Source organism: Oncorhynchus mykiss, chromosome 1, assembly GCF_013265735.2.
Source record: "Oncorhynchus mykiss isolate Arlee chromosome 1, USDA_OmykA_1.1, whole genome shotgun sequence".
NCBI lineage: Eukaryota > Metazoa > Chordata > Actinopteri > Salmoniformes > Salmonidae > Oncorhynchus > Oncorhynchus mykiss.
In genome coordinates this window covers 1,987,431-1,999,780 of record NC_048565.1, presented here as the reverse complement: position 1 = coordinate 1,999,780, position 12,350 = coordinate 1,987,431, and the positions used below count along the sequence as shown (strand labels likewise).

At 45.1% G+C, this 12,350-nt stretch overlaps 1 protein-coding gene across 4 annotated transcripts in view; it reads right to left on the bottom strand.

Annotated features, from left to right (window-relative positions):
- nme7 (NME/NM23 family member 7) overlaps positions 1 to 12,350 on the bottom strand; it is a 114,359-nt gene that overhangs the window by 98,904 nt on the left and 3,105 nt on the right. For all 4 annotated transcript variants that reach the window (XM_036941267.1, XM_036940834.1, XM_036941823.1 and 1 more), the window contains 1 exon segment: positions 5,318 to 5,419. In XM_036941267.1, the coding sequence (XP_036797162.1) occupies positions 5,318 to 5,419 (102 nt within the window).

Here is a 12,350-nt window from a genome sequence, read left to right as displayed (position 1 = left end):
ACCTGCAGGATCAATACCTGGTAGTAATGGTATCAGAGATGACCTGCAGGATCAATACCTGCAGGATCAATACCTGGTAGTAATGGTATCAGAGATGACCTGCGTATTCAATACCTGGTAGTAATGGTATCAGAGATGACCTGCAGGATCAATACCTGGTAGTAATGGTATCCGAGATGACCTGCAGGATCAATACCTGGTAGTAATAGTATCAGAGATGACCTGCAGGATCAATACCTGGTAGTAATGGTATCAGCTAGAGACCTGCAGGATCAATACCTGGTAGTAATGGTATCAGAGATGACCTGCAGGATCAATACCTGGTAGTAATGGTATCAGAGATGACCTGCAGGATCAATACCTGGTAGTAATGGTATCAGCTAGAGACCTGCAGGATCAATACCTGGTAGTAAAGGTATCAGAGATGACCTGCAGGATCAATACCTGGTAGTAATGGTATCAGAGATGACCTGAAGGATCAATACCTGGTAGTAATGGTATCAGAGATGACCTGCAGGATCAATACCTGGTAGTAATGGTATCAGAGATGACCTGCAGGATCAATACCTGGTAGTAATGGTATCAGCTAGAGACCTGCAGGATCAATACCTGGTAGTAATGGTATCAGCTAGAGACCTGCAGGATCAATACCTGGTAGTAATGGTATCAGCTAGAGACCTGCAGGATCAATACCTGGTAGTAATGTTATCAGAGATGACCTGCAGGATCAATACCTGGTAGTAATGGTATCAGAGATGACCTGCAGGATCAATACCTGTTAGTAATGGTATCAGAGATGACCTGCAGGATCAATACCTGGTAGTAATGGTATCCGAGATGACCTGTAGGATCAATACCTGCAGGATCAATACCTGGTAGTAATGGTATCAGAGATGACCTGCAGGATCAATACCTGGTAGTAATGGTATCATAGAGATGACCTGCAGGATCAATACCTGGTAGTAATAGTATCAGAGATGACCTGCAGGATCAATACCTGGTAGTAATGGTATCAGCTAGAGACCTGCAGGATCAATACCTGGTAGTAATGGTATCAGAGATGACCTGCAGGATCAATACCTGGTAGTAATGGTATCAGAGATGACCTGCAGGATCAATACCTGGTAGTAATGGTATCAGAGATGACCTGCAGGATCAATACCTGGTAGTAATGGTATCAGAGATGACCTGCAGGATCAATACCTGGTAGTAATGGTGTCAGAGATGACCTATAGGATCAATACCTGGTAGTAATGGTATCAGCTAGAGACCTGCAGGATCAATACCTGGTAGTAATGGTATCAGAGATGACCTGCAGGATCAATACCTGGTAGTAATGGTATCAGCTAGAGATGAGGTGCAGGTGCTGGCAGGGTTTTGAAGTCTTGCATGATGTCTTCTTTGATGCTAATTAGAATTTTTGAATCTGAGTGTAAATAGAGCCGAATATATTGATAAAAATCACCTTGTCCTAGAGAGACTTCAAAACGTCACGCCAAGGTAAGACTACACCAAACACAGATCTTATTTAAAGTTTCTAAAATTCCCTATGGAAACAATGAATGGTGAAACATCGATTGGAACCATTTCCCTGTTTGACTGCTAGGTTTTATGGGTATTATGACACCTACACTGTGGGGCTCTATTCTAGACATTATTAAGACACTAGTTTTCTCAGAGGAATCTATCAAAATGGGGATATGACTTGTAAACAAAGTAGTTTAAACATTAAACTAACATGTTGCAACATTGATGTTGAAGGGAACAGTCAGGGTATTTACATGTTGCAACATTGATGTTGAAGGGAACAGTCAGGGTATTTACATGTTGCAACATTGATGTTGAAGGGAACAGTCAGGGTATTTACATGTTGCAACATTGATGTTGAAGGGAACAGTCAGGGTATTTACATGTTGCAACATTGATGTTGAAGGGAAACAGTCAGGGTATTTACATGTTGCAACATTGATGTTGAAGGGAACAGTCAGGGTATTTACATGTTGCAACATTGATGTTGAAGGGAACAGTCAGGGTATTTACATGTTGCAACATTGATGTTGAAGGGAACAGTCAGGGTATTTACATGTTGCAACATTGATGTTGAAGGGAACAGTCAGGGTATTTACATGTTGCAACATTGATGTTGAAGGGAACAGTCAGGGTATTTACATGTTGCAACATTGATGTTGAAGGGAACAGTCAGGGTATTTACATGTTGCAACATTGATGTTGAAGGGAAACAGTCAGGGTATTTACATGTTGCAACATTGATGTTGAAGGGAACAGTCAGGGTATTTACATGTTGCAACATTGATGTTGAAGGGAACAGTCAGGGTATTTACATGTTGCAACATTGATGTTGAAGGGAACAGTCAGGGTATTTACATGTTGCAACATTGATGTTGAAGGGAACCGTCAGGGTATTTACATGTTGCAACATTGATGTTGAAGGGAACAGTCAGGGTATTTACATGTTGCAACATTGATGTTGAAGGGAACAGTCAGGGTATTTACATGTTGCAACATTGATGTTGAAGGGAACAGTCAGGGTATTTACATGTTGCAACATTGATGTTGAAGGGAACAGTCAGGGTATTTACATGTTGCAACATTGATGTTGAAGGGAAACAGTCAGGGTATTTACATGTTGCAACATTGATGTTGAAGGGAACAGTCAGGGTATTTACATGTTGCAACATTGATGTTGAAGGGAACAGTCAGGGTATTTACATATTGCAACATTGATGTTGAAGGGAACAGTCAGGGTATTTACATGTTGCAACATTGATGTTGAAGGGAAACAGTCAGGGTATTTACATGTTGCAACATTGATGTTGAAGGGAACAGTCAGGGTATTTACAGTGCATTCGGAAAGTACTCAGACCCCTTCCCTTTTTACACATTCTGTTACGTTACAGCCTTATTCTAAAACGGATTAAATGAAATGTTTTCCGTCAATCTACACACAATACACCATAATGACATCACAATACACCATAATGACATCACAATACCCCATAATGACATCACAATACCCCATAATGACATCACAATACACCATAATGACATCACAATACCCCATAATGACATCACAATACCCCATAATGACATCACAATTCCCCATAATGACATCACAATTCCCCATAATGACATCACAATTCCCCATAATGACATCACAATACACCATAATGACATCACAATACCCCATTAATGAAGAAGCAAAAAAAATAATCAAATGTATTACAAATAAAAAACAGAAATACCTTATGTAAGTATTCAGACCCTTTGCTATGAGACTCAGAATTTAGCTCAAGTGCATCCTGTTTCCATTGATCATTCTTGAGATGTTTCTACAACTTGATTAGAGTCCACCTGTGGTGAATTCTATTGATTGGACATGATTTGGAAAGGCACACACCTGTCTACAGTATATAAGGTCCCACAGCAACATTTGAGAGAAATATGCTTTTTGTGCATATGGAACATTTCTGGAATCTTTTATTTCACCTCATGAAACAGGGGACCAACACTTTACATGTTGGGTTTATATTTTTGTTTAGTATTTTTGTTTAGTATATTTTAAGTAACTTCAGTGTACGCAAGATACAGATTCTACATCGTACAAGGCTGAAGCTCAGACAGAGGACAATATGTAAGATTAAAAAGGGAGAGTAGAAATATATCTAAAGAAAAAGCATCCTCCCCACACTCAGCCCCTGGCTGCCAACACCACAGGACCGTGGGATTAGTATCAGCATCCTCCCCACACTCAGCCCCTGGCCTGCCAACACCACAGGACCGTGGGATTATATCAGCCCCTGGCCTGCCTACACCACAGGACCGTGGGATTAGTATCAGCATCCTCCCCACACTCAGCCCCTGGCCTGCCTACACCATAGGACCGTGGGATTAGTATCAGCATCCTCCCCACACTCAGCCCCTGGCCTGCCAACACCACAGGACCGTGGGATTAGTATCAGCATCCTCCCCACACTCAGCCCCTGGCCTGCCAACACCACAGGACCGTGTGATTATATCAGCATCTTCCCCACACTCAGCCCCTGGCCTGCCAACACCACAGGACCGTGTGATTATATCAGCATCCTCCCCACACTCAGCCCCTGGCCTGCCAACACCACAGGACCGTGTGATTAGTATCAGCATCCTCCCCACACTCAGCCCCTGGCCTGCCAACACCACAGGACCGTGGGATTAGTATCAGCATCCTCCCCACACTCAGCCCCTGGCCTGCCAACACCACAGGACCGTGTGATTATATCAGCATCTTCCCCACACTCAGCCCCTGGCCTGTCAACACCACAGGACCGTGTGATTATATCAGCATCCTCCCCACACTCAGCCCCTGGCCTGCCAACACCACAGGACCGTGTGATTAGTATCAGCATCCTCCCCACACTCAGCCCCTGGCCTGCCAACACCACAGGACCATGTGATTATATCAGCATCCTCCCCACACTCAGCCCCTGGCCTGCCAACACCACAGGACCGTGTGATTAGTATCAGCATCCTCCCCACACTCAGCCCCTGGCCTGCCAACACCACAGGACCATGTGATTATATCAGCATCTTCCCCACACTCAGCCCCTGGCCTGCCTACACCACAGGATCGTGTGATTATATCAGCATCCTCCCCACACTCAGCCCCTGGCCTGCCAACACCACAGGACCATGTGATTATATCAGCATCTTCCCCACACTCAGCCCCTGGCCTGCCAACACCACAGGACCGTGTGATTATATCAGCATCCTCCCCACACTCAGCCCCTGGCCTGCCAACACCACAGGACTGTGTGATTAGTATCAGCCCCTGGCCTGCCAACACCACAGGACCGTGTGATTATATCAGCCCCTGGCCTGCCTACACCACAGGACCGTGTGATTATATCAGCTCCTGACCTGTCTACACCACAGGACCGTGTGATTATATCAGCCCCTGGCCTGCCTACACCACAGGACCGTGTGATTATATCAGCATCCTCCCCACACTCAGCCCCTGGCCTGCCAACACCACAGGACTGTGTGATTAGTATCAGCCCCTGGCCTGCCAACACCACAGGACCGTGTGATTATATCAGCCCCTGGCCTGCCTACACCACAGGACCGTGTGATTATATCAGCTCCTGGCCTGCCTACACCACAGGACCGTGTGATTATATCAGCTCCTGACCTGTCTAGACCACAGGACCGTGTGATTATATCAGCCCCTGGCCTGCCTACACCACAGGACCGTGTGATTATATCAGCCCCTGGCCTGCCTACACCACAGGACCGTGTGATTACCTAGCCTAATGCTTACCATCTCCACAGAGCCATCTTTGGGGTAGAACAGCAGCTGGTAGCGGCGCAGGAGAGCAGCACTGGGGTCATACCACTCTGCCAGGAAGGCAAAACGCTCCTCCTGAAGACAACAGTGAGAAGCAGAAGGATGTCAGACAGTGACCTAGCACAGTGACCTAGCACAGTGACCTAGCACAGTGACCTAACACAGTGTCATGACGTTGGCCTGGGGGGGTATGTTTATGACAGTCATAAATACCTCTTCCCCCCCTTTTTCCTCTCTCTACCCTACTGAGGTTACATTTGCAAAACCCTTGGTTAACATAGAGATTCTGGGAACATCAGAAGGTGGGGAGAAATTAACTATATTCTGGTAATCCGAACAATGGAACATATGCGGTGGTACTTAATGAATATGATGTCAGTTTGGTTGTCATCTGAGACATTCTCATCAATGATAAGATGACAAACTCTACAGTGGAAAGTCTACATATCAGAGTTATCGTATTCACATGGAATTGTTGTTCAATTTAAATGTTTGAATATGAAATTATTTGTGATGGGATGAAATGTGATTTTAGCTTCTAAAATGTGAGATTTGGGTTTTCATAAGGTAGGGCTCAATCAGTGGCCCGCCCCTGTGAAGGAACTGAGTGGAACTGTGTTTTTCACTGCAGTGCTGCTGTCAGCCATCTCTTTGAAAATAAACTTGTGTGTGAAACATTGTTACATTTAAAGTAGAACTGACAGCATTTCAGCAACATGAAGAAGAAAAAAATGCACAAATTTGATGGTCTAAATCAACAACAATGCTTTAAACCATCAATCTGATTGGCCTGTCAATACCTGGCTCCCCAGTAGGGTGGTCTAAATCAACAACAATGCTTTAAACCATCAATCTGATTGGCCTGTCAGGACCTGGCTCCCCAGTAGGGTGGTCTAAATCAACAACAATGCTTTAAACCATCAATCTGATTGGCCTGTCAGGACCTGGCTCCCCAGTAGGATGGTCTAAAATCAACAACAATGCTTTAAACCATCAATCTGATTGGCCTGTCAGGACCTGGCTCCCCAGTAGGATGGTCTAAATCAACAACAATGCTTTAAACCATCAATCTGATTGGCCTGTCAGGACCTGGCTCCCCAGTAGGGTGGTCTAAAATCAACAACAATGCTTTAAACCATCAATCTGATTGGCCTGTCAGGACCTGGCTCCCCAGTAGGATGGTCTAAAATCAACAACAATGCTTTAAACCATCAATCTGATTGGCCTGTCAGGACCTGGCTCCCCAGTAGGATGGTCTAAAATCAACAACAATGCTTTAAACCATCAATCTGATTGGCCTGACAGGACCTGGCTCCCCAGTAGGGTGGTCTAAATCAACAACAATGCTTTAAACCATCAATCTGATTGGCCTGTCAGGACCTGGCTCCCCAGTAGGATGGTCTAAATCAACAACAATGCTTTAAACCATCAATCTGATTGGCCTGTCAGGACCTGGCTCCCCAGTAGGATGGTCTAAATCAACAACAATGCTTTAAACCATCAATCTGATTGGCCTGTCAGGACCTGGCTCCCCAGTAGGGTGGTCTAAATCAACAACAATGCTTTAAACCATCAATCTGATTGGCCTGTCAATACCTGGCTCCCCAGTAGGGTGGTCTAAATCAACAACAATGCTTTAAACCATCAATCTGATTGGCCTGTCAGGACCTGGCTCCCCAGTAGGGTGGTCTAAATCAACAACAATGCTTTAAACCATCAATCTGATTGGCCTGTCAGGACCTGGCTCCCCAGTAGGGTGGTCTAAATCAACAACAATGCTTTAAACCATCAATCTGATTGGCCTGTCAGGACCTGGCTCCCCAGTAGGGTGGTCTAAATCAACAACAATTTTTTATTTTTTACCTTTATTTAACCAGGCAAGTCAGTTAAGAACAAATTCTTATTTTCAATGACGGCCTGGGAACAGTGGGTTAACTGCCTGTTCAGGGGCAGAACGACAGATTTGTACCTTGTCAGCTCGGGGGTTTGAACTCGCAACCTTCCGGTTACTAGTCCAACGCTCTAACCACTAGGCTACCCTGCCGCCGAGAGAGGAGAGTCAAACAGAGGAAAGGAGAGAGGAGAGTGAAACAGAGGAAAGGAGAGAGGAGAGGAACAGAGGAAAGGAGAGAGGAGAGGAACAGAGGAAAGGAGAGAGGAGAGGAACAGAGGAAAGGAGAGAGGAGAGGAACAGAGGAAAGGAGAGAGGAGAGGAACAGAGGAAAGGAGAGAGGAGAGGAACAGAGGAAGGAGAGAGGAGAGGAACAGAGGAAAGGAGAGGAGGAGTGGAACAGAGGAAGGAGAGAGCCAGGAAGGGAGGAAAGGAGAGAGGAGAGGTACAGAGGAAGGAGAGAGGAGAGGAACAGAGGAAGGAGAGAGGAGAGGAACAGAGGAAAGGAGAGAGGAGAGGAACAGAGGAAGGAGAGAGGAGTGGAACAGAGGAAAGGAGAGAGGAGAGGAACAGAGGAAAGGAGAGAGGAGAGGAACAGAGGAAAGGAGAGAGGAGAGGAACAGAGGAAGGAGAGAGGAGAGGAACAGAGGAAGGAGAGAGGAGAGGAACAGAGGAAGGAGAGAGGAGAGGAACAGAGGAAGGAGAGAGGAGAGGAACAGAGGAAAGGAGAGAGGAGAGGAACAGAGGAAGGAGAGAGGAGAGGAACAGAGGAAGGAGAGAGGAGAGGAACAGAGGAAGGAGAGAGGAGAGGAACAGAGGAAGGAGAGAGGAGAGGAACAGATGAAGGAGAAGAAAGAAGAGTAGATAAAAGGAGAGGAGGAGTGGAGAGAGGAGAGGAGGAGTGGAGAGAGGAGAGGAGGAGTGGAGAGAGGAGAGGAGGAGTGCGCACAACCGGCAATCTGGATTATTAGTACATTATTTTATTTCCCCTTTATTTAACCAGGTAGGCCAGTTGAGAACACCTTTATTTAACCAGGTAGGCCAGTTGAGAACACCTTTATTTAACCAGGTAGGCCAGTTGAGAACACCTTTATTTAACCAGGTAGGCCAGTTGAGAACACCTTTAATTAACCAGGTAGGCTAGTTGAGAACACCTTTATTTAACCAGGTAGGCCAGTTGAGAACACCTTTATTTAACCTGGTAGGCTAGTTGAGAACACCTTTATTTAACCAGGTAGGCTAGTTGAGAACACCTTTATTTAACCTGGTAGGCTAGTTGAGAACACCTTTATTTAACCTGGTAGGCTAGTTGAGAACACCTTTATTTAACCTGGTAGGCCAGTTGAGAACACCTTTATTTAACCTGGTAGGCTAGTTGAGAACAAGTTCTCATTTACAACTGTGACCTGGCCAAGATAAAGCAAAGCAGTTCGACACAACAACAACACAGTTACACATGGAATAAACACACGTACAGTCAATAACACAATAGAAACATCTACAGTGCCTTGCGAAAGTATTCGGCCCCCTTGAACTTTGTGACCTTTTGCCACATTTCAGGCTTCAAACATAAAGATATAAAACTGTATTTTTTTGTGAAGAATCAACAACAAGTGGGACACAATCATGAAGTGGAACGACATTTATTGGATATTTCAAACTTTTTTAACAAATCAAAAACTGAAAAATTGGGCGTGCAAAATTATTCAGCCCCCTTAAGTTAATACTTTGTAGCGCCACCTTTTGCTGCGATTACAGCTGTAAGTCGCTTGGGGTATGTCTCTATCAGTTTTGCACATCGAGAGACTGACATTTTTTCCCATTCCTCCTTGCAAAACAGCTCGAGCTCAGTGAGGTTGGATGGAGAGCATTTGTGAACAGCAGTTTTCAGTTCTTTCCACATATTCTCAATTGGATTCAGGTCTGGACTTTGACTTGGCCATTCTAACACCTGGATATGTTTATTTTTGAACCATTCCATTGTAGATTTTGCTTTATTTTTTGGATCATTGTCTTGTTGGAAGACAAATCTCCGTCCCAGTCTCAGGTCTTTTGCAGACTCCATCAGGTTTTCTTCCAGAATGGTCCTGTATTTGGCTCCATCCATCTTCCCATCAATTTTAACCATCTTCCCTGTCCCTGCTGAAGAAAAGCAGGCCCAAACCATGATGCTGCCACCACCATGTTTGACAGTGGGGATGGTGTGTTCAGGATGATGAGCTGTGTTGCTTTTACGCCAAACATAACGTTTTGCATTGTTGCCAAAAAGTTCAATTTTGGTTTCATCTGACCAGAGCACCTTCTTCCACATGTTTGGTGTGTCTCCCAGGTGGCTTGTGGCAAACTTTAAACAACACTTTTTATGGATATCTTTAAGAAATGGCTTTCTTCTTGCCACTCTTCCATAAAGGCCAGATTTGTGCAATATACGACTGACTGTTGTCCTATGGACAGAGTCTCCCACCTCAGCTGTAGATCTCTGCAGTTCATCCAGAGTGATCATGGGCCTCTTGGCTGCATCTCTGATCAGTCTTCTCCTTGTATGAGCTGAAAGTTTAGAGGGACGGCCAGGTCTTGTTAGATTTGCAGTGGTCTGATTCTCCTTCCATTTCAATATTATCGCTTGCACAGTGCTCCTTGGGATGTTTAAAGCTTGGGAAATCTTTTTGTATCCAAATCCGGCTTTAAACTTCTTCACAACAGTATCTCGGACCTGCCTGGTGTGTTCCTTGTTCTTCATGATGCTCTCTGCGCTTTTAACGGATCTCTGAGACTAACACAGTGCAGGTGCATTTATACGGAGACTTGATTACACACAGGTGGATTGTATTTATCATCATTAGTCATTTAGGTCAACATTGGATCATTCAGAGATCCTCACTGAACTTCTGGAGAGAGTTTGCTTCACTGAAAGAAAAGGGGCTGAATAATTTTGCATGCCCAATTTTTCAGTTTTTGATTTGTTAAAAAAGTTTGAAATATCCAATAAATGTCGTTCCACTTCATGATTGTGTCCCACTTGTTGTTGATTCTTCACAAAAAAATACAGTTTTATATCTTTATGTTTGAAGCCTGAAATGGGGCAAAAGGTCGCAAAGTTCAAAGGGGCCGAATACTTTCGCATGGCACTGTATATACAGTGTGTGCAAATGAAGTGAGGAGGTAAGGCAATAAATAGGCCATAATAGTGAAGTAATTACAATATAGCAGATTAACACTGGAGTGAAATATGTGCAGATGAGGATGTGCAGTAGAAATATTGGTGTGCAACAGAGCAGAAAAACAAATATGGGGATGAGGTAGGTAGTTGGTTTGGATGGGCTATTTACAGATGGGCGGTGTACAGCTGCAGTGATCGGTAAGCTGCTCTGACAGCCAATGCTTGAAGTTAGTGAGGGAGATATGTCTCCAACTTATTTTTGCAATTCGTTCCAGTCATTGGCAGCAGAGAACTGGAAGGAAAGGCAGCCAAAGGAGGAATTGGCTTTGGGGATGACCAGTGAATATATATCTGCTGGAGCGCGTGCTAAGGGTGGGTGCTGCTCTGGTGACCAGTGAGCTGAGATAAGGCAGAGCTTTACCTAGCAAAGACTTATAGATGATCTGGAGCCAGTGGGTTTGGTGGCGAATATGTAGCGAGGACCAGCTGACGAGAGCATACAGGTCATAGTGGTGGGTGGTATAAGGAGCTTTAGTAACAAAACGGATGGCACTGTGATAGACTGCATCCAATTTGCTGCATCCAATCCAATTGAACCCTGTGGCACCCCCATAGAGACTGCCAGATGTCCGGAAAACAGGCCCTCCGATTTGACACACTGAACTCTGTCTGAGAAGTAGTTGGTGAACCAGGCGAGGCAGTCATTTGAGAAACCAAGGCTGTTGAGTCTGCCGATAAGAATGTGGTGATTGACAGAGTCGAAAGCCTTGGCCAGGTCGATGAATACGGCTGCACAGTATTGTCTCTTATCGATGCCGGTTATGATGTCGTTTAGGACCTTGAGCGTGGCTGAGGTGCACCAATGACCAGCTCGGAAACCAGATTACATAGTGGAGAAGGTAAGGTGGGATTCGAAATGGTCTGTTAACTTGGCTTTCAAAGACATTAGAAAGGCAGGGTATGATAGATATAGGTCTGTAGCAGTTTGGGTCTAGAGTGTCTCCCCCTTTGAAGAGGGGGATGACTGCGGCAGCTATCCAATCTTTGGGGATCTCAGACGAAAGAGAGGTTTAACAGGCTAGTAATAGGGGTTGCAACAATTGCGGCGGATAATTTTAGAAAGAGAGGGTCCATATTGTCTAGCCCTGCAAATTTTTAGGGGTCCAGACTTTGTAGCTCTTTCAGAACATCAGCTGACTGGATTTGGGAGAAGGAGAAATGGGGAAGGCTTGGGCGAGTTGCTGTGGGGGGTGCAGGGCTGTTGACCGGGATAGGGGTAGCCAGGTGGAAAGCATGGCCAGCTGTAGAAAAATGCTTATTGAAATTCTAAATTATCATTTCCTAGCCTCAGTGCAGTGGGAAGCTGGGAGAAGGTGCTTTTATTCTCCATGGACTTTACAGTGTCCCAAAACTTTTTGGAGTTTGTGCTACAGGATGCAAATTTTTGTTTGAAAAAGCTAGCCTTAGCTTTCCTAACTGCCTGTGTATATTGGTTCCTAACTTCCCTGCAAAGTTGCATATCGCGGGGGGTATTTGATGCTAAAACGGTACGCCACAGGATGTTTTTGTGCTGGTTAAGGGCAGTCAGGTCTGGAGAGAACCAAGGGCTATATCTGTTCCTGGTTCTACATTTTTTAAATGGAGCCTGCTTATTTAAGATGGCGAGGAAAGCTCTTTTAAAGAATAACCAGGCATCCTCTACTGACAGAATGAGGTCAATATCCTTCCAGGATACCCGGGCCAGGTCGATTAGAAAGGCCTGCTTGCTGAAGTGATTTAGGGAGCATTTGACAGTGATGAGGGGTGGTCCGCAGACCCATTATGGACGCAGGCAATGAGAAAGTGATCGCTGAGATCCTGGTTGAAGACAGGTGTATTTAGAGGGCAGGTTGGTCATTACGGTTGCTGTCCTTCCAGAATCATGAACCCGGGCCTCCCGAGTGGCGCAGCAGTCT